This window comes from Rissa tridactyla, chromosome 1 (assembly GCF_028500815.1).
Source record: "Rissa tridactyla isolate bRisTri1 chromosome 1, bRisTri1.patW.cur.20221130, whole genome shotgun sequence".
In the NCBI taxonomy this organism is placed as follows: Eukaryota; Metazoa; Chordata; class Aves; order Charadriiformes; family Laridae; genus Rissa; species Rissa tridactyla.
Window position 1 is genome coordinate 173297722 of NC_071466.1, and position 27827 is coordinate 173325548.

General features: G+C 36.4%; 1 protein-coding gene across 1 annotated transcript in view; it reads right to left on the reverse strand.

The window, feature by feature from the left end:
* The window catches only part of LRRIQ1 (leucine rich repeats and IQ motif containing 1), a 116088-nt gene that overhangs the window by 53078 nt on the left and 35183 nt on the right, over positions 1-27827 (reverse strand). Inside the window, exons 16-22 of the mRNA XM_054219113.1 lie at positions 25956-26429; positions 23716-23854; positions 21016-21135; positions 6027-6116; positions 5181-5305; positions 4472-4567; positions 4066-4151 (exon numbers count right to left, since the gene is read on the reverse strand). Of these exons, the coding sequence (XP_054075088.1) occupies positions 4066-4151; positions 4472-4567; positions 5181-5305; positions 6027-6116; positions 21016-21135; positions 23716-23854; positions 25956-26429 (1130 nt within the window). The remainder of the gene's footprint in view (positions 1-4065; positions 4152-4471; positions 4568-5180; positions 5306-6026; positions 6117-21015; positions 21136-23715; positions 23855-25955; positions 26430-27827) is intronic.

Here is a 27827-nt window from a genome sequence, read left to right on the forward strand (position 1 = left end):
GGCGGCAGTATCGCACTAACCGAGACTCTCTGATTCCCATCCATGAGCTGATTCGTCAACTAGAGGTTCAAGGAGTGATCAGCAAGACTCGCTCACCCTTTAACAGTCCCATATGGCCGGTGCGAAAATCTAATGGAGAGTGGAGGCTAACTGTAGACTATCGTGGTCTGAATGAAGTCACGCCACCGCTGAGTGCTGCTGTGCCGGACATGCTAGAACTCCAGTACGAACTGGAGTCCAAGGCAGCCAAGTGGTATGCCACGATTGATATAGCGAATGCATTTTTCTCAATCCCTTTGGCAGCAGAGTGCAGGCCACAGTTTGCTTTCACTTGGAGGGGCATCCAATACACCTGGAATCGACTGCCCCAGGGGTGGAAACACAGCCCCACCATTTGCCATGGACTGATCCAGACTGCACTGGAACAGGGTGAAGCTCCAGAACATCTGCAGTACATTGATGACATCATTGTATGGGGAAACACAGCAGAAGAAGTTTTTGAGAAAGGGAGTAAAATAGTCCAAATCCTTCTGAACGCTGGTTTTGCTATAAAGCGAAGTAAGGTCAAGGGACCTGCGCAGGAGATCCAGTTTTTAGGAATAAAATGGCAAGATGGACGCCGTCAGATTCCAATGGATGTGATCAACAAAATAGCAGCTATGTCTCCACCAACTAGTAAAAAGGAAACACAGGCTTTCTTAGGTATTGTGGGTTTTTGGAGAATGCATATCCCAGATTACAGTCAAATTGTAAGCCCTCTGTATCAAGTAACCCGGAAGAAGAATGATTTTAAATGGGGTCCTGAGCAACGACAAGCTTTTGAACAAATCAAACAGGAAATAGTCCATGCAGTGGCCCTGGGGCCAGTCCGGGCAGGACAAGATGTTAAAAATGTGCTCTACACCGCAGCCGGGGAGAACGGCCCTACCTGGAGCCTCTGGCAGAAAGCACCAGGGGAGACTCGAGGTCGACCCCTAGGGTTTTGGAGTCGTGGATACAGAGGATCCGAAGCCCGCTACACTCCAACAGAAAAAGAGATATTGGCAGCATATGAAGGGGTTCGAGCTGCTTCGGAAGTGGTTGGTACAGAAGCACAGCTCCTCTTAGCACCTCGACTGCCGGTGCTGGGTTGGATGTTCAAAGAAAGGGTCCCCACCACACATCATGCAACCGATGCTACATGGAGTAAGTGGATTGCACTGATCACGCAGCGAACTCGAATGGGAAACCCCAGTCGCCCGGGAATTCTGGAAGTGATCATGGACTGGCCAGAAGGCAAGGATTTCGGAATGTCACCAGAGGAGGAGGTGACGCGTGCAGAAGAGGCCCCACCATATAATAAACTGCCAGAAAATGAGAAGAAATATGCCCTGTTCACTGATGGGTCCTGCCGTATTGTGGGAAAGCATCGAAAGTGGAAGGCTGCTGTGTGGAGTCCTACACGACGGGTTGCAGAAGCCAGTGAGGGACAGGGTGAATCGAGCCAGTTTGCAGAGGTGAAGGCTATTCAGCTGGCTTTGGACATTGCTGAGCGAGAAAAATGGCCAGTACTTTATCTTTACACTGACTCATGGATGGTGGCAAATGCTCTGTGGGGATGGTTACAGCAGTGGAAGCAGGGCAACTGGCAGCGCAGAGGCAAACCCATCTGGGCTGCTGACCTATGGCAAGATATTGCTGCCCGGATAGAGAATCTGGTTGTGAAAGTACGCCATGTAGATGCCCACGTACCAAAGAATCGGGCCACGGAGGAACATCAGAACAACCAGCAGGTGGATCGGGCCGCTAGGATTGAAGTGGCTCAGGTGGATCTGGACTGGCAACATAAGGGTGAACTATTCATAGCTCGGTGGGCCCATGACTCCTCAGGCCATCAAGGGAGAGATGCGACATATAGATGGGCTCGTGACCGAGGGGTGGACTTGACCATGGACACTATTGCACAGGTCATCCATGAATGTGAGACATGCGCTGCGATCAAACAAGCCAAGCGTTTGAAGCCTCTTTGGTATGGAGGGCGATGGCTGAAATACAAATATGGGGAGGCCTGGCAGATTGATTATATCACGCTGCCACAAACCCGTCAAGGCAAGCGCTATGTGCTCACAATGGTGGAAGCAACCACTGGATGGCTGGAAACATACCCTGTGCCCCATGCCACTGCCCGGAACACTATCCTGGGCCTTGAAAAGCAAGTCCTGTGGCGACATGGTACCCCAGAGAGAATTGAGTCGGACAATGGGACTCATTTCCGAAACAGCCTCATAGACACCTGGGCCAAAGAGCATGGTATCGAGTGGGTGTATCACATCCCCTATCACGCCCCAGCCTCTGGGAAGATAGAACGATACAATGGACTGTTAAAAACTACACTGAGAGCAATGGGTGGTGGGACTTTCAAACACTGGGATACGCATTTAGCAAAAGCTACCTGGCTAGTTAACACCAGGGGATCTAACAATCGGGCTGGCCCTGCCCAATCAAAACTTCCACGTACTGTAGAAGGGGATAAAGTCCCCGTAGTGCACATGAAGAATATGCTAGGGAAGACAGTCTGGGTTAGTCCTGCCTCAGGCAAAGGCAAACCCATCCGTGGGATTGCTTTTGCCCAAGGACCTGGGTGCACTTGGTGGGTGATGCGGAAGGATGGGGAAGTCCGATGTGTACCTCATGGAGATCTGATTTTGGGCGAGAATAGCCAATGAATCAGATTGTGTGCTGTTATAGCAGTTTCCTCAAGATCTACATCTTCAGCCTACAGACTGCGTGCATGAGCCACACCAGGTGCACCAGTCACAAGCTCCGAAAAATACAGCATGCAACAGACCAGCACCACCCAGCATCTCACCTGCCCTGAGAGACTGTTCTAACAGATGGAACCCAAAGCCGTGGATTAAAAGAACTCAACGGACACTTTGGAGGGATGACCCATAAACTAAGGGTATTATATGTGTGTATATATATATATATAACAGGGGAAAGTGGTGGCAATTCATTGGAACCTGCTGGGCATGGCATAGATGGTATGGAATAAGGGGTGGATAATGTCCTGGTTCCGGTGGGGATAGGGTTAACTTTTCCTGGTATTCCATGCCATGTGAGCCACGCCCACCCTGAGCTGCCGGGGGAGGGGGCAGGAAGTTGCTGCTTAAAAGCGGGCTGGGGCGGCCCGGGTCCGGCTGGCGAGCGGCGAGGGGAGCGGCGGTTCCGTAATCGCGTTTGTATATTCCCCTATCCGTGTTGTTATTGTTGTTGTTTGCCTGTTCCCTTTGCTGTTCTGTTAAACTGCCTTTGTCTCAACCCAAGAGTCTTGCCTTTTCTTACGATTCTTCCTGTGTTTGGAAGGCACGAGCGAGCGACACGTGGTTCTTTGTTGCCATCTGAGGCTAAACCACGGCAGTCCTATTGTCAACTAGGCTCTCACACATTTGTACGTTTCTTTTACTAGCAGTATTTTATTACAATTTTAATATTTTTATTAACATATCCATTAACATTTGTATTAGCATACTGTACTAACAGTAAACTATTCTAAGAAAGGTTCATTGACATATGAAGTATCTGAGAAGAATCAGAAGACAATTGCAGAGAAGGTGGGTAAGTGTTATCTATTTCCACAGTGAATATTTAATGCAAAAAAAATAATTTCATTTCATATGTATCAAACTGTCATTTTCATAAATTGTTCTTGTTTAAGTCAATAATTTTAACCTGAGATTCCCCCAAGAGAAAAATATAAGCACAAAATGCAGAAATACAAATTCCACATCTAGAAAAAGAGACACACGAAGAAAATGAAACAAAATTTCTGTTTAACATAGCTGTCAAATACTAAACTTAAAAATCCAGTAGAATGCTTTTTAGAATCTGAATATTTTATCATTGGAACAAATGGATTTCTTTACGGAGATTTAAACTGAGTTGTTTTTCCTGCGTCATACAACACCTTTATTCAAATTAATGTTTAATGTTGTGCAAGAAAACTTTTTAAAAGGGAAACACTATTTTGAGATTTAAGAATAGAAACATTACATCAATAGAACCATTTTTTAACTGTTGACTTACCTAAATTTTTATTACTGTATTTTTTGGGCTTCATTTTATGGGCCCTCTTCAGCATTAGCTGTGCAGTAGAAATATCCTTAAAACCCCTAGGGAAAGAGAAAAACTTACTAAATATTTCACATGTATTATGTTACACCAGCTGCATATTATTTTCAAAAATAATACAAGTGTATAGAACCTCTTATGCATGGTATGAAACTTTCTGAATTGCACAGATAGATGCAATGCTTAACATTACATTATTGCAACTTGTTAAGATGGTTGCCCAGAACTTGTAAAAGTAATTACAATAATTTTTACTTTGGTAGAAAACAGAGATTCTCAAAAGGTGGAACTTAAAAAAAGCAAGCAACAACAGCCAACCTGTACCTGGAAGTCACTATGTAAGCTAAATAGGTTAACATACCATTCTTCTGAAATTTTCTCTTCTTTTTCAGACATGAATGAAAATTTCTTTTTTTCTTTCCAGTCAGAGAACTGTGACATTGTTCCTTTTCTTGATCTGAAAACAAAATATAAGAGCTGTACTGAAAGGTGGGTAAATAAGGAAGGCTCTTGAGTGACTATTTGGCAGCCTTTGTTATTCTGCAAGTTGTTTGTGCCTTTTAAAGGCACTTTTGAAGCTTGGAAACAATACAAAAAAATATATTTTAATGCTCCAGGAAGGCTTTATCTTGGAGAGTAATAAAAGTCTGCCATCAATTTGAAATGTTTACGTTTCAATTACTTGAAGCATATTTCAGTCCTTTCTCTCCAAAAGAATGCAGCTGTGTAAGAAATCCCTTTTAATCTTTATCTAGTCTTACAAATCTCTATTTCAACATCTATGTTATGATATATATTAAAAAATACAAGTTTTATAATTTACAGACAAACCTAGATTAATAAAAATACACATATATGTCCTTATATTCTTAATTCTAGTAGTCAATGAAAAAGAACAACTGAATTTAATATATTTGGTTTTAACAAGTAAATACATTTTAACTCCAGTAATATTACATTAACCAAAAGTAGCAAAAGCATCAGAAAACAGCCTCAAGTTCTCCCCCTTCTGATTTTTGTCAAATCCAAATGAACTAAATATAATGGAGAAAATATATTATTTAACTTACCTGCTATGAAAGTGGATATTTTCTGCTGAGTATGAATGTGGTCTGTTAACACACTGCCAAACTTCTTGCGGTGACAATGGCAAACAATTTGAATGTTCACTGGAATTTGAAGGCCTAGAATACTTCTAAGTAAGAGAAAGAAAAAGAATGCAGTTGATAATTCCTGCAAGTTTGAGTTTTAAGTGTGCAGGTAAACCTGCACCAGGGTTTGCAGAGTGTATTAATATAACAGAAAGTATTCTTAATGGTGATATGCCCATTACAGACCTTACCTTCAACTAACTAAATAGGGCAAAAAGGTGACTTTAATAATACTTAATGTCCCCAAATATAATGAATTACACATTTATAAGACTCCCTTCTTTTAATTGTAGGAAATAAAACATTAGTAATACTATTCTTGTAACAAGAAGAGAAAATCCTACCAAAACAAAAAGCTAAAACTTCAAAGTTTATCAAATAACTAGCAGACATTACAGTTCAATGACCTTTAGCTGTTCTGAAAACATTCAGCTGTTGTCATATAATGCAGATCTTAGTATTTTTAAAATAGTGTGTCAACTAGCAATTTTTAATCCATTGCCAAACGTACAGATGAAGCACATCATCTTTTTTTCTGCTACTGTGAAGTAAAGTGTTGAAATAAATCCAAAATAAAGAAAAAACTAAACAAATGAAAGAAAATCTAAAAGAAAAATTGCATCTGGAGATGAGGAGGAAGTCTGAGACTTCTAAAAGTAATTGTGTTTTTCATGTCAATAGATTGTCGTATTAATCACCCCAGAACAGCATATCCTTAAGGAATGAATAAAGACTGAAGAGTAAGAAGTTTCTGTGACATGTTACCTTTGGCCAGTGCAGCTGGTTTGAGAGCAGGAGTGTTTTTGAAGGGAAACGGGTGGAATCTAGAGCTAGCCATTCCTTCTCTAATGCAGCCTGCACGAATGAGTAAAGTCAAATAGTGCAGTGATATGATCAGTTTAGTTTTGATAACTTTTGCAAAGTCTCTTTTAAACTCTTACATACTGTTTCAAGTGTTTTCAAGTCGTATATCAGAACTGCCACCTGCAGAGCAATCACACTTAAAACACCTTTGGAGATGCTGTCTTGTACTGTTTTATTTTAAATAAACCAGATTAACAGTATTTGTGGGTTGTGAGTTTTTTCTGGGTTTTGGGGTTTGTTATGTGTTGTTTTTTTTAAATAAAATGCATCCCCTCCTTCTCAGATTCTTGTAATTTTATCCCAACATTGTTAGTAAACCCAAGTTATTAAAAAAGACTGCCAAACTGAAAAAATACAGACCTAAGGTACTTAAAGGCCTAAAGCAAATGAACAGAACACGAACAGCTTTGTTTGCTGTTTTTGACTAATTCGAGTATTTTATATCAAGATGTAGGTGCCTAATTCTGTCAAACTTCCTTTTGTTGAGTTGAATAGTTTTCATTGAAATCTGGGGTTAAAATGTGAATGCTATATGTACTTATTCCTTCAGATAATCAATTTTACTTTTGATGTAAGGGAATAATTTGCAAACTAAAATAGTAGCTTGGAATGAAGAGGGGTGACAGAATTAGGTGCTAACTGATGTCTCTAGCACTTCAAGACAGAATTCAGTTTTCTTTCATAAAAAAACAAAATTTAGATTTTGTTTCAAACTCAACCTGTATATGACTTATTTTTCTTATACGTTCTTGAGTTTTTTGACCACGTGTTCTTTCAATATATTCTGATAAGTAAGAGAAGTAAATTACTCCCACACAGTAAGCAAATACCTCTGAAGAATTTGGCTTCTCTTACACAGGGCTCAGTCATTCAGGCCGTTCTTACTTCAGCAGCAAAGAGCCTGGGGTTCATTCTTTTGAAAATGGCTCATTTATAACACTGGACTACCTTTCTCCCATTCAGAGAATATTTCAGATTGCACTGATTTCTGACCCTGAGAAATTATTCTAACTCTGGATACCTTACTGTGTAGCTTGTGTAAACAGGACTTTGCACAGGCTTTGCACATTGGTGAACAGAAGGTCTTCCAAGTCCTTTGAAATCCTTAGAGACAAAAGGGTCATATTCCAGCTATTTTGAAAAGGTTGCTTCAGGTACTGGTCGCATAACGTGTTGACTCTAAGACAAGTCCTTTTATTTATTAGGTAACTGTGAACAAGTACTGTTCTTCCATTCTGACCTAGCTTTTTAAAATAAATTTTCAACAAATTTTGACTTTATTTTCATGTCTTAAAACAGATGTATTTTTACATCTTTGATTCCTACTTTCTGGAATTCTCTATTTTTTGATTACAGTATGTTTTGGTTTTCATTCTTTTATTTAATGAATCCAGATAAATTCTATGCCCTCATTATTAACAGATACTGTCTCTTTACCACTCTTCCGCTTCTTACTTTTTCAATTCATGATATATCTACAACACTACACTTTTTACCACAGCTTCTCTTTCAGGTAGTTGTATATCTTAAAAAATCTATGTAAATAAACTGTAGAGGCATGCCACAAATGTTATATCGCAAATTACATTTAAAAATGTATTACATTCTTTATCTATTACATCTACCTACAATCCACTAACCTATCTCTCCTCAGTGATTACTCTTATGCTGATAAACACCGAATGGTTGATCAAAACAATTTTCATTTAAAAAAAAAGTCACAGTTAAAATCTATTCCAGAAGCAGATTGTGGTAAATCAAATCCCAAAGGCGATGACTTAAAGATGTGAAATTGGTACAATTCAGACATAGAACACCGACAAGCTCGTATCTCAGCAGAGACAAAGCTATGACATATTCAAGTTTTGCAGTTGCCTGAGGTCTATGGGTAGAATGGTTGAAATGAATAACTATGAAGAAGGGAGGAAATCTAACCAAAAATTGACAGTGAAATTAGACAGTATTCCTCCTTGTCCTCCTTGAATTTACTCTTCAATTGCACTATGCAAATCATATTTCTAGCTTTTCAGATGAGAGTTTTTGACTTATTTTCTAAGTGTGGGCATGCAATCCAGTCACAGGTGAAGTCAATGTCTGCAGAAGATGTGTCTTCAACTTTGCTGGTATACAAAGTTATATGAAAATAGCAAATTTCTGAAGTAATTTTTCCTCTATTTCTAAAAGAATCAATACAGCTAAGAGAGAGGTAGATTTCCACTTTTTGTACAATTTCAGTGTCAATCAACTTAACTGGCATGTACAATGATGTGTCCATTAATTACCTGGGTACTGAAATGTCTTACATTACATTAGCAGTGATTATGATCCAAGCTCTACTGTCAGATTTCAGGGCAAGCTTGCGTACTAGCTATTTGAATTTTTACCCCTCTGATGAAATGGTTTGCGACAGGAATCAATAAAATCATGAAACATGAAAACTAACACTCCAAAGCTGTAGTCAATTTTTTCGAACAAGAATCACTTAAGCAGTACACTGATTGAATCCTTTTGCTTTATAGTTGTACCATAACCCAGATAAAGTTCTTTGCTCTTTGTATTTAGGTTGAAACTTTTCTCACAAATCTTTTCTTTGCCCAGTGTTTGCCATTTATTAATTTAATATTCTCCAGGGTTTTTTTATTTCTTTAATAGCCTATAAAATGTCTTTCAGTGTTCTAAGTGTTGAAAAGAAATATCAATGAAAATATAAAAGCATGATTCAAAGTTATGAATATGCAAGACAAAAAAAAAAAGATAAGTTATTTATCATTAAGCACATTTGACACTCCTCTGAATGTGTATCAGATTATAAAAATATACCACACTGTCATTTGCTTTGGCCAACAAAAATAAACACATAACTGATTTTCAAATATATGCTCTTCCACTATATTATCCCTTGAGATTTTGACAGCACTAAGTTCAAGAAACTTCCGTCCCTATCTTTCCCATAAACACAGTCCTAAACTATAATTAATGCAAAGTTTATGACAGATTTACCAATTCCGAAGGCTAAAAACTAGATCCATTTCTACTAAGAGAAAAAAAAAAAAACGGGACATGAATTACAAAGGTAATAAAATCATAATGTTTGATTGCATGGTCTACATAAACAATTATAGGCATACTATATTTATGTTTATTTCTAAAGCCAAATTAAGGAATTGATTTCATAAATACTGTGTAAACTAAATAGAGTTGATTTAACACACATCAGTTCATCTGAATATATATTTTATGCTTCTGTATCTTCCATACTTTATTTCCAGTGTTTGTTTCAAATCAATGAATGCATTGATTACTTCAAAAAAGATATGATATCATTCTTCAACAAGAAGAAGGTGTGAATATATTTGGTTTTGGGGTTTTCTTTCTGAATTTTAATAGTAAAACTTCCACAGTGATAGCTATTTCCATTTATCTATTAGGATCAAGAACTTCTTATCCTTATTCACAATGCATTTTTTTACCTTTTGAGAGTCTAATCCTACAGGTTTTTTTTCTCCCCTTTAATTTTGTAGCTCATCAATGAACTTTGGAGGCTTAGGGATTCTTTTTCATGGCATATTATAGATACCGTTTCCATTTTGTTATTGCTTCATTTTTCAAATATTTATTCTATCCTTTCCTTTGCAAAATGTAATGACTATTTAACCATCAAACATTAAAATTCTGTGGTCTCAGAAACAGAATCCAATCCTACAACTACCAGAGTCAGTGAGAATGGTTCTACTAACTTTATGACTGAATGAGGTATTGAAAAGCAGAATTTTAATGCAGATGTTATTTATACAATCTAATTCTAGGCATCTTTTATATGCTCTGGATTACATTCTGGAGCTATACATGTAATTTGGGCTGTCCTGAGTTGTATTTAAACCATGAACAAAAAATGGCTCCCAAGATACAGCGTCAAACTGCCTACATCAATACTCTGTTTCCACAAGAGTTCAGTGGCAGAAGCCTATGGAAAGAATGAAAGGAGTTGGACATGTTGAGGACAATCTTTCCCTTGGTATATTCTTTTAGACTTTGGAAATTGGTGGTTTAAGGACTTTCTGCAAACATCTAGGAAACGATTCCTCACCTTAAAACAGTAATCTAACTTCTTATGACAAATATAGGCATCTAGTCACTGTTGGCGACGTCATCGCTATGTCAATCCAGAAAGAACGCAAATAATTTACATTGCTCAGAGCATATAACTGCTGCAGTGGTGCAGATTAACTCCAAAAGGCCAACATGTTGGCTGCCATGGGAGCTGAAGCTACCTCAGGTTTCCACACATGGTGACCCTCAAAATCACAAGCTGAATCGCAATCTGACAAAACCATGAAACTATTGTTGAAAATTGGGGAGAACTAACTCTTTATACCTCTTTCCTTTTTTCTTTAATTTCCTCATTGTCTCATTCGCTGTTTGCAGGACAGCAATGGTTTAGCCCAAAAGATTGTTTTATCGATATTTATGTAGTGCTTTAATTTCTATGGTATCTTAAGATAAAAATAGTAAAATTACCCAACAGAATATAAACAAGCCGAAGATAATACCCAAAACTCACACTGAACTCAGTCATGACTGGTTCCTGAGCATTACAACAGAATAGAAGGAATGCGAGGGGAGAAAAAGCATCTCTTATTAAAAAAAATATTTCCAAATTACAATTTCATAGAAATAGTGTGTGGAATTCTTTGCTTTTAAAAAAAGATTCACACGCCAGTTCACCTGCCTGGTTTTTTCTAACCTGTTTTTTTGGACTTCTGCACCCCTTTGTGTCAGAATGTCCCTTCTTCAACCAGATTTTACAAAGTATCTGCCCTTTCTATATTAAAATTAGTTTTTAATAAGAATAATATGTAATAAGAGTAAATACATAAATAAATAAACTAGAATGAATCTTTCCACTAGTTTTCTCTATAGAAAACAAGTTTAAATAAAGTTTTTCATGGTGGTGATGTCCTTGATTTTTACTTGCCTAGTTTTTAGTAAGCACATTTGAATAGTGCAGTTAAAGTCTAGTTCACTCCAAGAAAATAATAAAAAAATAGTTTAAAACAAAAAGACAAGTGAAAGACAGTACTTTAATCCAAGGCAGAATGTTCAACAGCATTCTATGATTATTTCAAATAAGCTGACAAAATTTCTTTTTGGGCAATACATGTGACATGAAGAACCACTTTTCCTAGTGTTAGACATCCTGTAGGTTAAATAATGTCTCAGACTGGGAGCAGGCGTGGTCAGGAAGAAGGATCATACGCTGAAGGTTAACTCTGTGGATTCTCACAACAGGAAAGGGCATACCACAGCCAGCCATACTGTACTGTCTTTCATCTGGCAGAAAGCTGTAACTTTCTCCCTTGGTTCCTGGCAAACATATTTCACTCTGTGGGGTATTTCATTCAAATATAATGCTACTCCAGGACAGCGTCTTTCTTTTTTTTTTTTTAAACTAAACTTCATTTCTGCCAAGGACTAAGTGTTCTTTGCTAGAAATTTCTTCTCTAAAAGCATCAGTTTTGACAAACTTCTTAAGAAATCACAAATTTTTAGCTCTCATAGCTGATACAGAAGGACCAGATCACTTTTCTATGCTCTTCTATATATTGTTGATAGACTGTGATTGAAAACTTCCTTTGAAATTGAAGATCTGAATCTGAATATTTTTGTGCATTTAGCCTTTTCTTTCATCCAGTCTTTTTAGGAATCAGATTACTCTATGGGTTAGGTTTCCTGAAAACTCAAGTTCATGTGTAAAGCTTCATTCAATGTTAGGAAGTTGAATATCAGTTCAGACCCAGACTTTCTAAAAATCTTCCAAACCTAAGATAGTATCAAATATGAACATCCTTAACTGGACCATCTATTAGTTGCATTATTATACCATTTCCAATACCACAAAAATTCACTCTAAGTTCTGGTACTTTAAAGCTGTTTCTAAGTGTATTGAACAACTTTATAAAAAACCTGTATACAGACTTTAATTAGACAGCTTAGTGGATACAGATTTTCTAGAAAATGGATCTCTGACCTGCGGGGAGTAGAAAAATAGTCTTTTTCTCTGGGTTTGTCTTTCGTGCTTTTTCACATATTTTATGTGGTGAAGATAAATAGGTTAGCACCCTAATAAAGGTTATTTTAACCTTTGGCAATGCTTCTTTTTCAACTCTGTCTTTATATAAGACAAGAGAATTAGGAAAGCAAGCTGGGCATGGCTGCATTCTTATGACTGCTAAAACCAAACAACATTTCAAGCCAAAAAAAAGTAGTGAGTATCATATGGATTCCAGAGAAACATCGCAATGATTAATTGACCCCAAGAGATTTTATAGACTTACAAAAGCTGGTTAATTATTGAAGTACATTCTTGTAGGAAAATTAGAAGACAAGCATAGTTGTGTAGTTGTCCATTTATAAGAAGGACATGTTGACAATTACTGGAAAAATCAGAACGTTACTGTTAAGAAAAACATTCAAGAAAATTTTACTGAGGAATGTCTACTCCAATTGTCATTTTTCCAAGCTGTTTAATAAGCTCAGAAAACTAACTGTTCTCTCAACTTTTTTTTATATATATAAAAATATATATAAAATATATGTACCTATGTGATTTCTCTAAATACATATGACTAAAATTATGGAAATCATTTATTTCAGAATATACAAAAGTAAATGAATAATGAAAATTTCAGGGACCCTAAAAGCCTTTGTTCACAAAAAAGGTTGAATGTATACACACATAATTAACTCTCCAAAAGTCTGAATCTTATTGTAGTTCATGTCAGTCATTCATGACCTATATGATCCAAACTTTTCTAGAAATGCATTTTTGTCTTAAGCTCGTCAGTGTTCAAAGGAAGCTCTGGGTCCTACATCTTTTTTTGAATACAGGAATAAAAAATACAGATGTGTAAACGGTAACATCAGCTTCAGAAGTTAGACATGGTTCAATTAAGCATCAGAAATATATGCTTCAAAAATCTTTTGAGAAGTATACCCGTACCATCTCAATAAATATCACGCTCCTGGCACCTTCAGGTCACCTCTCAAAATGGCTCTAAGACCCCAGATGCAGTCTTTCCCCATTAAAATGACAAGAATCCTCAGGTCTTCCCCTCTCTGATTCTGCCACACTACACAAACTTTAACTGTCCCTGTAAGCCTTTTTCCAAGTTCTTCTACCTCTGCGAAAAGAAACAAACAAAACTTTCAAGGGGCAATGAATTAAAAAAAACAACCACCAAACCACCAAGGGACCCCTTATCCCCACCCCTTAAATACCGTACATTCAAAGAATACACAATTTCAAAGGAAGATAACCCAAAATGTTCTATCAAGTTTGGGGAATGAACAATATAAACACAATAGAAAAGAAAGCTGTACTTCAGTTTGCAGTTTGTTAAAGGAATGAAAGTCAGGCAGAAGTACAGGGTAATAAAAATAAACTAGTCACAAGTTTACAGTCACCTGACCTTTACTATGTTGCAAAGTTCATGTCACATGAGAAATCTGATTCAATTTCAAGACTTTTCCTTTTTGTTTAAAAGTCCCTATTTCAGAAATAAGAACAAAAAAGTATTTGGAAGATAAAGAGCAAAGAAGGACTAAGTTGTAAGAACATATTTTTTGAAACTGATGATACCAAATCTCTAATTACACTACAAACGTTTAATTTTGAAGATATCTCACTTCTTCACTTTTAATGTACTCTCATCTTCACTTATAATGTACTCCTTATATGTACCTAGCACTAACTCTTCTATTTGAAACAGATCATGCACAAATGAATCTACAAGTTTAAATTTGTTGATGCATAACTGTAGTCTCAATACCTTAAATCTTTTGGGACCTGCACTGCTACTCTCTGGGAAATTCAAGAACTTCAGGAACTCATTCTTTGAGATGTTTTCCTGTTGTAAACTCAGATTTGTGAAATGATCAATAGCTACTGCTATTAATTTTAAAGTATTTTCCATACAAAAAAAATGACTAGACCGAGTACCAGGAGATGGTTTTAACAGTATTTAGCATTTAGGATTCCTTAGCCCCCACCATTCAAGGACAAAATAGACATAAAGTTATGTAGTTTTAAGCTAAATTAAGGTTGTGTTATAGGATATGTTTTTTCCCCCTTTCTCTGTTTTTACTATTAGAAGCTCAAGAATTGCATAGTGAAGAAAGTCCATTAGAACCCTAGATCCTTTTCTGTGGTGCTGCTTCCTAGACAGTCAGCCCCTAGTCAACAGTATTGCATGGGGTGACTCTAGCCCATATATCACACTTTGCACTTGTTCTTGTTGAACGTCCCCAGGCTCAGATCAGTCTGTTTATCTTGCCTGTGCAGGCTGCTCTAAACACCCTGGTCCTCCAGCGTACTGATCGCTGCCCCCAACTTGGTATCATCTACACACTTGCTGAGATTGCACTCTGTTCCATCATACAGGTTGTTAACTAAAATACTAATTATTTGGTCTCCCTACCATCCATGATGGGCTCCATTAATTACTGTCTGCAAGTTGGATTTTGCACCACAGAACACAACTATTTGAGCCTGTCAGTCCAGTCAATGTGCCTTATGGTCTAATTTTCCAGCCCATACCTGAACAAATTTTAAGAATAAGTCTGTGGGAGGCTGTCCACAGCCTTGCTAAAATAAAGGTACGTAATATGCACTGCACTCTCCTTATGCATAGTGCCAGTCACATTGTAACAGAAAGCAATGAAGCTGATCAGCCCTTGGTAAACCCATGCTGCCTGCTCCCAATCACCTTCTTTCATAAGTTTAGAAATGGCTTCTGAAGTGATTTGCTCCAAAACCTTCCCAAGGAACTGAGATAAGGTTGATGAGCCTCTACTTCCCTGGATATTTCTTCTTGCCTTTCTTGAAGATGCCCTTTTCCAGTCACCAGTAACTTCCCCGAGTTGTCATGACCTTTCAAAGATGATAGAGAGTGACCTCAAACTGACATCAGCAGCTTCTTCAACCACCTTGGATGCATCCTATCTGTTCCCCGGGACCTGTATATGTTCAGCTGAGTTAAGTTGTGCTACGGTTGGATAATATCTGCTATGTTCTAAACAAAAAAGACTTCAAGCACCAGGCCACAAGACATGTATGGATTTAAGCGTGGAGGACGGAAGCTGACATCTCACTTTCCTCTTTGGTTCCTCCAAAAGTACTGCTCTTTAATTGAATATTGGCTGCTTCAATGGCCTCTTCTCACAGAGCACACACAAGTCAATTAGGAGAGCTCCTGAAATTTTTAAATAGGCATTACTAAAAAATCTTTTTCAACGGAAATCAATGTATGTGAACGTGCTAAATATCAGTCATTTATCTAGATCCTTTAAACACAATCTATACCTACACTACAATTTCAGTTTTAACATTACACAAAACCTAAAGAACTTAGGGAAGTTATATTCTATGATGTGGGATCCTTAGTTCAGCTTTCAAGAGACTCCAAATGCAAATGTACTCACTGAGAAGAACTGATGGATCAGTTATTAGTTCCATTTACGATGATGCATTTGGTTTAGAACGATTTTGCTTTGAGGCTACAGTAATGAGTCTAAAACTCCATAGAACTAAGACTTTTTTCACTTTTATACATTTTTCCATTGCTTGGCCTGTTTATTCAATTCTGATGCTTGACTGTCTTTAGAGAAATAAGAATTAATGACATCATTATACTTTGATGTGTCATACAAGATAAATATAATTTAGAAAAATACTATACCATTTGGCTAAATACAGGTTCCAAATGATATCTTTAGTGTCATGCATCCTTAGTGGGCTTTTGCTTGGGAAGTATTTGTTTGAATCTGGCTATTTAACCAAGGATTAGATAGAGATATGCCATGAAGATAGTTTCTGTTTAAAAATCAAAAGCATTTCAGGTGGCATTAAGAACCGAGATCTGACGGTGGAAGGCCAGAAAGCAATCAGAGCACTTTCTGCATGAGCTGTGAAACTGTAGCATTAGCAACAGCTGCAACTCCTAATAGCTGTGTTTGTGTTTATTTTATCAGATACTGACTGCAACAACCTACTTCCAAGGCCAGGATATCTATCAGATAACTAAAAAAAACCAGATTTCAGCATTTTAGATAAGTATCACTGCTGAAAGAGGTAGAAAAGAGGCTTTATGTATCTGATGATGCCACAGACTGAGAATGGCATGCGATTCGTTAACATAGCAGTTGAAGAAGAAGGGTCATATCAAGAGATTGTTGATAAACACTCATTGAAAAGATTGATCTTCCAACATGTTACTTAGGAGAGAATTTTTCCCCTCCTTTTTAAAAGAAGAGGATGGATCTAACGAAATTTTCATGATACACTTTTTTTGCTTTTCTACAATGCTGTGTAGGAAATTTGATATAAAAATGATCATATTCTTTGCAGAAAGGCTGGATTCTGATCTGACATTTATAAGCAATTGCAAGAGCTAGACATGTGTAAGAGTGTCAAGACACAAGAAATGTTATGGGGACCTTCTAATCCATAGGCTACACTTATTTCCTGGCACTAGCCAGAAAACAGCAATTACTGTCACAAGCCCACAATCAGAAGCTCACAGCCTGAGACAAACCACATCAGGAAGGATTATCTGAAAAGAAAACAAAATACAGTGTATGTGTCTAATTTGGACATGTGATAAGAATACTAAGAATACTAAAGATGTAAAGAAATTGTTGTTCTAATTGCTGTTTACTTCTCAAGAGTTAGTTTGCACAAATGACATAGTTTTTATTCGTCCCTCTCCCCTCCCCCCAAAAAAAAGAAAAAGAAAAAGGAAACTGCTACCTAGCTGCCATGGAAGGCAGGCAAAAAATATAGGAACAGCTATGTGTATGAGTGTGGATATGTAAAAAAACATGTAGGAAACTCCTGGTCAATAATTTCAAAACCTATCAAAAAGACTGGGATTTTAAAATTCCACATAATCAAAGCTCAGAAGCAGAACAATACTTTTTCTCAGGGCAACAGATTTATTCCCTTTGATGAAGGAAGGAGTAATGGATTTCTTTTTATCTTGGTTGCAACTTACAAAGTTACTTTCTTTTTGAAAAAGTATGAATAGATAAACTAAATTTAAAAAATTAAGTTTTAAAAAATACAGTACTTCCTGTGGCATGTAACCATCAATAGTGGTACTTGATGAGAATAAGACATAGCTCCATATGCTGGTTCAGTGTAGGAAAACAATTTATTCAATTTATGGCCACTCTTCTGAGTAAAGAATTGTCTTAAAACTGATCATATTCAATTGGTTTAGCTTTTTGACAGACTAGCAAGTTCAGCCATTTTGCATTTGGCTCACATCATATTCTCATCAAGAAAACAACAATGCTAATGGTCACATGGTAGGGAACGTGAAGAGCTGTGTCCAGCAAATATGTTGTCAGATTTTGTCCACCAGAGGTAAAGTGAGCTCTGCCTTGTAGATCATTTTCTACATGGATGGACTGCTGATGAAAGGTTGTCTTAAGATCAGTATTCTGGAGCATATAGGCTGGAATTCTCCAAAGTCCACATGAAAGACATGAAAATATCACTAAATACCAGGCTCATACTTTCTGAAACATCTGTTGGCCAGGTCTTTCATCTCATCTGGGATAGCCTGCTTGACATTGCACAATACAACAGACAAAAAAACACTACTGCCGTCAATTGCCTTTGAATGTCTTTGGCAACATACAGGAGCCAATACAAATACAAAGATATCTGTAATTGTTCAGGTGAAACAATTACTATTCATGCTATTGCGAGCAAGATAAAGACCCTTCCTCCAGCTCAGTCACATGCAATCCATTTTTCACATAATATTGTGCCAAACTTGTACTAAAAATATACCACTGCTCAATGTGCATAAATGAAGAAAACGGATGATCTTTGGCAAAAACTAAAGTTTTCCCCATGCTGTTTCACAGCCTCACCTTCCACAGAGCACTGGGTACACTGAGTTTATAATGAAGATATTAAACAGTAATTTAATGAAGACTGGCGCCTAATGACTTACTGCATTGTGATATTAGCAAATAGTATAAATAGGTGCTTGCACACTGCTGATTTTGTAGAATGCTAGATAATACTGAATAAAATAATTGTCACTGAAATCTACATAATATTGGTATAAAAAATCACAACAAACAACGACTACACCGCAAAATAGTAGACTATACCAAAAACTTTTGGACAAAATTTAGTACATTTGTATTGTTTTGCAATATGGAAGGAAGGGGTTTTCTGCCCTTCTTTCTCATTTCACTCACCCTATCCAACAGTAAAATCTGCAGTACAAAATGGTGTCCAGATATTTTTCTCTTTCTTCACACCCTAGCATATGGGATCTCTTAGCCCAGCAATATGTACTCCTCCCTACGCACTTGTTTGAGGCCCAACAGATAGCCACTGATATCATGTGTCATTATTTGGCTCTGCTTCAGCACTTTGCTATAAAACATTGAGGCCAGAAAGGAGGGAATAAGAAGTAGAGACTGTTCCAAGCTTCTGCTGCTTGTTTCTGCCAAAGTCGAAAGTCTATGCAATGATTTGGTATTGCCCAACTGCAGAGAATGGAACAGCTAAAGACACATGGAACCAGGCAACCTCGTACTAAGGATAGCTAGTCTGGGCTAGGTAAAGTAGAGTGTAGGACCATTATAGGTAAGCCACACATTTCTCACAATCAAACTCTTCAGCACAGATGAGATATATGCTTGAGAAAAAAAAAAAAAAAAGAAAAAAAAGAAGGAAAAATGTGACAAATATTGCAGGGTATAATTCTAATTACAGCCATCAATCCTGAACACTGAAATGTTCACTTGCTAAACAAAGTATATCCTTCATGGGTGTATACGTTGCAAATTTATCCCATACACTGCTCTGTAGAAAAACATATGTTCTTGTATTTTTCATCACAAGAAGCCAAGGGCTTGAGTAACTTATTTGACATCAGTCCCCAGTTCAGCCTTTGAGCCTGCTGTGCAAATTAAAATGTCAGCTCGTGGCTCTCCTGTCATGATCTGAACCTAAATACTTTCTCTGAGAATTGGTCCTTAAACCCATGTTTTATGTATTTCACAATAAACTCAATAACAATTTGGAAAAAAAAAAAAGGAAGGACTGTGTGGCAACACCAGAGGGTGATACAGTGCAAGCCTCTCTGAAATGAGCTAGCCTTTTCCCCCTGCCTTCTGCACTCCTTCCTTTTCTCCCTGGCCTCAGGAGCACCTGCCCAAATGTGATTGCCTTGCTGACAGACAGATCGAACTAAACTGTCCATGTAGTTTTCAGTTTAGCAATTAAAAAAAATTAAAGAAAAAAATAAAAATCATGGGATTATTTGGGTTGAACAGAGTGAAACAAGAACGGCTCAATTGAATTACAGTGTATAAAAGTCTGGCCTACTGGCTGAATAATTCAAAACAGGATATTTTCCTTCTTTAATATATGAACAGATACTTCCTTCCTGTGTGAAGAAATAAATCCTTCAACTTTCTGCTTTTTATTATTTTAGAAAGAAGCCAGGGATCAAAAAACATCAGCTAATGAGACTGTTCTTTTTTGTATATATATTTCAAATTAAAATGAAAAAAATCCTAAAATTTAAGCCAGATCTCTGTGTTTACACACACACATTTCCTGCCTACCAAATGATTCCTGGGACTCCTGCCTCAAACATTTTGCGTGCTCTTACAAGAAGACAGTAATTCTGAAAATGTATCTTAAAATAGCTGCTGAAAGGGAGAAGAAAAAAAAATTAAAATTACTCCAAGTCATCAAGTCATTGGTAATAACTTCATTCAAAGCCCATCTATTTTCTAAGGGGACGGAAGTGGCAAAAGAAGGCTCATATGCAGATGACCGAAGACTGATCTACTGTAAACTGCTCCAACTAACAACATATTGGGTTTCATAACTCTCTATGACCCATACAAACGTGATCCTAAATAGGATCTAATTCTGCCAGTAGCAGGACTATCGCATCAATCTCCTTTGCAAAATTACAGTGGAATATTGACAAATGGCTCTTGCAAAGATGCAGCAGCTGAATAAGCACATTCAGAGACAAGGGCTCGCAAAAAAAAAGCTCAGTCGTATCCTCTTAGGTCTCAAATGGCCACATTGCTATCTGTTTTCTTTGCTTTACCTGAAACCATTAAAACAAACCAAAAAAAGAAGCCAATGAATTGTTCAGTTAGAGAAAGCAGTGCTCCAGACAAATACTTAGGTAAATCATCAACAGCTGCCTTACTATGCATACTGAGTCTAGAACTTCCCACGTAGGTTGTGTCTTTTGAGGCTATAAAAGATAAGATTGGTTTAAAGATTCTTTTCCTTGCTTTATGAGTGACAATATTGATCCCATAGACATTTTTATTTTTTACTTAATTGTCACTAAATTCAGTTTTGAATGAGATGTTATTCCTCAAATTCCTTTGGAGCCTGGTGTATATTTTCAGGTATATTATTGTTCTCATTCTATCATGAAAATGAACAAAATACACACTCAAATATTGCTGTCATTATAATCTGTTACTAAAATAGTAAAAAGATAAAAATTTTAGAACAAAAGGAGCTGTTTCCTTATTCTCATTTGATAGTCCTTTAACTATAGAAATACATTGGGTTCTATGGTGGGTGTGACATTAATAGCACAGTAACTACCAGAGCATTTCAAAGAGCAGGAATCAATTAATCCATGACAAATACATTTAAATGAGCTATATATACCAAATGCTTCTTTATTTCTGGACATCCAACATGTTAATTCTAGCCCTGGTTGTCCTTTCGATTTCTTTTCTTTCCAACAGCTACATGATTGCTTAAGAAGAATAATATTTATTTTTTACATGAAGTTTTTATGCTAATGACTGTGCTTACTTCAGAAAATGTGAAATCATCCACATTTATTTCTTCATAGTCATCCTCCACTTCATCACTTTTAACAGCTGCAAGAGCACTGGCCAGTTTCTTTCGCAAAAGAAAACCCTTCCAAAATGCCTAAACAAAAAATTTAAAGCATGTTATACAAAGCCATAGATCAAACCCAAATCCAGATTCTCTACGTTATCCCATTAGGAAGATAAAACATCTTGGTCCTTGGTTTAATAGCTCAATGATCTGTTTTTTGAACTTTATGTGACATTTAAAACTACAAGACAAATTAAATGCCAGCATATGTCTAAAGCTTAGGGTACTCAAGAGGCTCTCCACCACTAAGCAGAAAGGAATCCTGCAACTCCCTCAACTACAAACCTGGGTCAACTAATTAATTATTTGACAATTCCTTCAGGGACTATTATAAACTGAAAGGAAAGGCTACATAAGAAAAAGCTGAGTGTCAACTTTCAAATTACTGAGAATAAAAATACACTTGTACTAAATGTCTTATAGTTTACAAGTAGCAATTCTTGGAGACATCTCATGCAATTGACCTAGGTCAGTTACTCTTTCTTAACTGTCTAAGATCTTTATTCAAAAAAAATATTACCAGTAGGCATAATCATATCTAAGAAAAAGGAGAACATTAGGAATTAAGTGCTAGAAAAAGAGGAAGGGTGTTAGGAACACATGCCAAGCTGTAGAATCAGATCCAGGAAAACACTTTAGAGATCAAAATTACATGGATGGAATTAAGAACACTAAATTCAGGACAGCAGTTTCCCCCCAAACCAGTGTTTGACGTCATTAGATTTCAAGATGCCCTAAGGATTTAAAACACCATGCAAAAAATTTCTACTGTCCTGAAAGATGTAGTGTTGTCCACATTTAATGGCTTTGCAATGAAGGCACTAAACCAGGAAGGGTAAATCTTGTGTTCTGGCTTAACATTTAGTTTATTGATTTTTAGGAAATTATTTTCTAAATGCATAAATTATTGAAAATATTACTGGTTTTACACACAATTCCTGATTATTATAAAAATGATTTAATGTATTAGAAAGGCTTTCTTATAATTTCATTGTTGTTATTTTCCTACAGATCTTCATAGCCATCCAGATAAAATATCCTGATATTACTGAGTGATCAAATGACACATACATTTCATTCAACAAATACAACTAGTTTTTACAAATGCAAAAGAGAAAAGCAATCCTAATGGTATATGCAGAAAGATAATCTGTAAAGCAGCCGTTAACACAGATCAATGAAAACACCAGGTCACTGCTCAGTCATGATCAAAAAGAAAAATTATATGTTAGTAGTTTTTAAGAAACAAGATCAAAACCATCTCATTGTACAAATTTATGATATATCTGCCTATGGAATTCAGTTCTAATCACTTCTTTAGAAAGGATATAATAGAATGAAGTAAAGGTTCAGAGAGGGACAAAAAGACAGGAGTACAGAGCAATGTGAAAAGAGACTAAATGGACTAAACTCTTATTTACAAGAGTGAATATAAGGATAGATATAAAAGGGATCTAAAAATCCATGAAATGCACAGAAGATAAATAGTGAAAGACTTCGTTTTCATAGTAACTTTGGAAATTATCAGGTCTGAAACAAATGAAAGGAAGCACATTTTAATCACTATATAAATTTCTGAAACTCATCAGTTTAATATGTAGTAGAGGTGAAATATATAAGTAAGTTCAAAAATGGATTAAATAAGTTTATGGAGATCAACTGTCAATACACTAGCTACACAATATAATCCAGAAACAGATTTTAGCTCAAGTTTCCAGATAATTGACTGCTGTCGTATTGCTGACTTACTTGTCCTTTTCTTAGTATGCACATTTACTAAGCATTTTGCTACTGACCATTTGTTGAATAGGTACTAACAAATTACTTAGATTTTCAGTCTGAAAATGCAACTTAGGCTCCTAAATCACTTTGGCACTGTTGATTTCTTTATAGAAGACTTACCATATTGAATGTTTTTAAGTTATCTTGAAACCTGAAATCAATACAGGGTCCATTTGCTTAAAAATGTAGAAAACCCCATGAACACCGGCAACTTGGCAGGTAAATGGTATATCTGGTTAGCAATCTAAACAAGGTCAAGGTACGGACTTCAATTCTTGCATGTATTAATCCATTCTGTTTAACTGTTAGCTCAGTATCTACCATAGGACAGCCTAGACCACGGTCTGTTCCCAATAACAGTATGGATGAGGCAATCCTGGTTTTGGGAGATGGGGAGAGAAGGAAAGAAATGGATAGGTAGGATAGAAGAGATGGGGAGGGTAGTTAGTTGTATAGATGTCAGACATGATGAACCAGTTACTTGGAGTCTGACAGTTTAATAGCATAGACAGATATACCCCAGTAAGAATATGGGTGCAACATGTCTTAAACGTAATATTAGAATTAAATCAAACAAAATTAATTCAGGGAAATACTTGGTGAAAAGAGGGAAACTATGTTTATGCTTCTATAAAACATTTTGCAAAGAAGGCTCTCTCTTAGCATCATCGAGCTTACTCTGATTAAATAAAACAAATAATATTTAATTATGAAACAATTAATAAAATCGTAAACAAAAATAGAGAGAAGATACCAAGTATACAAAACTAGTAAGATTTTTTTCTGATTAAATTTGCAAAATAAGTAAAGAGAATGACATAAACCAACCTGGATTAGTGTGGCAGCTTCATGCTTCTGTCTCCAAGATTCAATAAACTGATGATTCTCTGTTTTGGTGCAGTCAGTTTTCCTCTTGGCATTGTACTGCCGCCAAAGGGACTGGATTACTGATGCTGCCATATGTAGCCTCATAGAGAAATAAATACTTTTATGAATGACATAGCCTCACCAGTACAAATGAATTATCATAGCTGCCAAACTATAACCATAAAACATAGCAATATGCATTGAGACAAATGGAAAGCTCTGCCATTAAACTGTTTAGAAATTACAATCCAGATGTGACTGGATTGTAATTCTGTTCATGTTCAGAAACACTGAAGGACATTCACATCACACAACTTTGGAAACCCAATTACCTAAGAGGACTAATCTCCTCTGGTCTCTGTTCCCTGTATAGTCACTGGAGAGGAAGAGTCTCCTCAAAGGAGGGATTAGGAGCAGAAGTGGTTTAACAATGACTGAATAAACTACGGGAGGGGTCCACTTATCTCCAAGGTCCATATTAAAAAAAACACTAAAGAGAGCTAAATGCTGAAAACTGTATGAGACAAATAACTCCAGCGGAGCAGACAGGAAAAACTGAGGAAGTGCAATTTCATCTTTTGCCTACTTTTACCCTTCTGTTTAACACTACTGACCACAATGTACAATATATGTAGATTCTCTAATTTGCTCACCATTTAACAAGCACTGATTACAGACTATTGAGATTTGTTCAATGATTTCTAAATAGATGTTCAATTAATTTATACTGATGGAGAAAAGTTTTAATGGCAGTTCTGCATTATGACTTCACTATCTTGGAATCCTTTTCTCTACAAAAATGCCATTTCAATTGGACCATGGGTTTAAAAAAAGACATCTAAATTTCCCCCAATCTTTACATACTTTCTTTCCTTGTGCAGAGTACTTTGTGCAAAAAAGCACAATTCAGAGGTTAAGCTAGATTTTTTTTTCCCAGAATGTGTTTACTAAGTTTACCAATCGCAAAATATGGTTTATTTGTAAGCTTTGCAGGTATAAAAAGCAGTAGCTGAGTTAAAAAAACAAAAAACCCCACCCTTTAATAGCTTGTATTCTCCATTGGAGAGAACTGTCCAACAACGATTTACAGAATTCATTTAAAACATTAACTAAAAACTCTAAATTAACTATTTAAAAAAGATTTTTCTGAAGCATTCAACTTCCATAACAGACTACTGTACTCTTACTTTCAACTTCCTGAGAGGCAATGATGAATTCTATGGTCTTCCTGAATAATAAATTTTATGACAAATTATTAGTGTCTTAAGTACCTACTAAGCACTACTGCCCATTTACCGTAAATCTAAACAGCATGAAGAAGCACATCGTCCGTGCTTGCTCTTCACAGTGTTCTCAAGACATGTATTTTTGAAACTGAATTCTTATGAAATCATAACTGAATTTTTGCATGGGTAGGGCAAAAATTTCAGCTTCTGTTTTCCCTGACTGTACATCCAGAACAATGCAACCCAGCAGCAAAGGCATGCCAAAGAGGTAATAAACCAGTCTGTTTCATGGGGAAGAATATTTGGGGGCACAGAACAAGTTGAACTGGCCCCTCACCCCCGCATCTACTTTTAAGAAGCAGGTTAAGGCATGTTGGAGGAGTACCAAGGGCAGGGCAGGCTGTTAGCTCTTCAGTCATCACAACAGCAGGAGACTGGCCTAAGGTCAAGGGAGTAGGATGGTAGATTTAAGCAACTTTTCCCTCTTGCCTTCTAAGTGATACTGACTGTAAACTCTACACAGATGAATCTAGAATGTCAAATGAGTAGTGTAGCAAAAAAGCCTTTAAACTGCCCGAAAATTCCTGCAACCACTCCAGCATTTTCATCCCTAAATTGTATGTGTCATTGAATTGGTGTCATAAATATATTGAAAAAAAAAAGAAGGAAAAGGCAGGATAACAAGAGAAAGTTTTCAAATTCTCTTACTATACAGTATTTTAAAATTATTTTAAGTACCTATGTATCTATATTCTAATATATCAACTGACAGAATACCACAAAGGATTGTTAATATGGAAGTCTAGTGTGCATCACCTTAACATAAAACTCTTCATTGTCTAATAAGCTTAAAAATATTGTTTTCTTACTACAAGTTCTGTAGTTTTTTAACTTTTAACTACTTTAAACCAGAAATCCTCACTCCTATTGCCTATCCATATAATCTGTTTGAAAGCAACCTGACATCTGCCTTACCTTTCTGTATCTTTCTCAAAAAAATGATCTCTTCCCATATTACTTGCTACTATCTCTGACTGTTGCAACGTGAGTTGGGCTGACATGTTACTGTTGCCTTTGCTCTCCTCGCTGTAATTAATACAAGATTCAGTGCTCTTCTGCTTCACTCTCTGGTCTTCTTTATTTTCCTTTTGATGCACAGGTATGGAGGAGTTAATGAATGTGGCCTGAATATGGTCAGTAGTAATCCATCTTTTGGAAGGATCCAACAAGACCTGTTTATTTTCTGTCGCACCCATGATAAAGAGGTTATTTTCCTGTAGGCAGCCAGTGGATGTTTGCTTTAAATGATTTTGCAGTGCTTCTGGTCCATCTCTGTCAGTAACGTTTAGTTCACCATACTCATGTGCATAGCGATGTTTAATACTAAGTTTCATCAACTGATTAAAATACCGGCATTGTCCCAGTGCAGAATCAATAGAAGAGGCAATTCTGAAAAAAGACAAAAATGATTTTACGTGTGTTTCAGACTGTAAGACTGCTTTTAAAAAATATATTAGCTCTATTATTTTCTAAACTACCTTTTATTTTCAAGTATCCTTACGTGTTTCCATATTCTTATGGTGAATAGTAATTACTGAGACTGAAAACCAGTTTCACTGTTTATAAATCTTAATTGCATTTTTCTTTTTTCAGCAGTATTTAAAATATACTCATATATGTTAGATTCCTTATTTTACTCTGACTTTTTTTAACAGGTTTCAGTCTGTTTGACTGAAAGGGCACTTGGGCATGCATTTCACTATTAATTTTCTATGTGGTTAGAGGCATATGAAGCCGAAAATTTTGGAGGATTTAAGTCAATTTTGTTATAAATCCTGTAATAGCCTTAATAACCCAATTTTATCTGGAATCCATGAAAAATAATATAAAAATAACAGTAATTTTAAAATTTAGATTAGAACTACAGCAACAAACCCCAAACTTAGATTTAAACCAACAAACCACAATGTCTAGAGAGAATTTAGGAAAACAGAAACTTTTAAGTATAGATATTTTTATCAATATAAGGGAAGCTGCTAGACTGAAGCAACATTAATCTACGATGTCTGGCTCTCATCAGTACTTTATATTACGCCATCTAAATGATGAGAATGAGTAAGAGAAAATATAGACTAATTGTTACAGATTCAGAAAGCTGGCTGTATTTCAATAGTGTTTGTCCATTCTATTATGTAGCCAATACTTCTGGAATCACTAAAACATTTCCCTTTGATAGCATAGATAGATGCAGAGACCTGTAATCTGGAGCTATTTTCAGAGGAGCACAAAGTCAATTCTAGGTCAACTGTTTCCTCTAGCAAAGTTCAACTAAGAACTTTTCAGATTTTTAAGAACATACAGAATCAGATCTCCCAAGAGTAAAAAAGATTCCAGCTCTTCCTCTGCTAGTGCAACTTCAGTGCTATTGGACAAAGTATGAACAGCTGAACTGGAAGCCAAATACACACAGCCTAATTACACAACTCACTGTGCATTAGCTATACATTTGATTGCCCATTACACAATATTACTCCGACTCCTGTTCATTCTGCAAATATGACAATTCCTAAAAATATTGAAACTAATGCATATATTTAAGAATCTAACAAATTCTAGCTGTCTCCTACTACACAGTAAGAATAGCAATTTCTTCAACATGAAATACTTAAAGCATTAATTAAATACTTTAGTTAAATACTTTAAATCAGTTCAAGTATTTAAGAAGATAAATTTGGTACAAGGGCATTATCAAAATTCTACAAAACATACTATGGTGAGAAGATAAACAAAGAAAAGAAAAATAAACCCAAATTTCACTCCCATCATTTTTGTTTGTTTTTGTTTTTT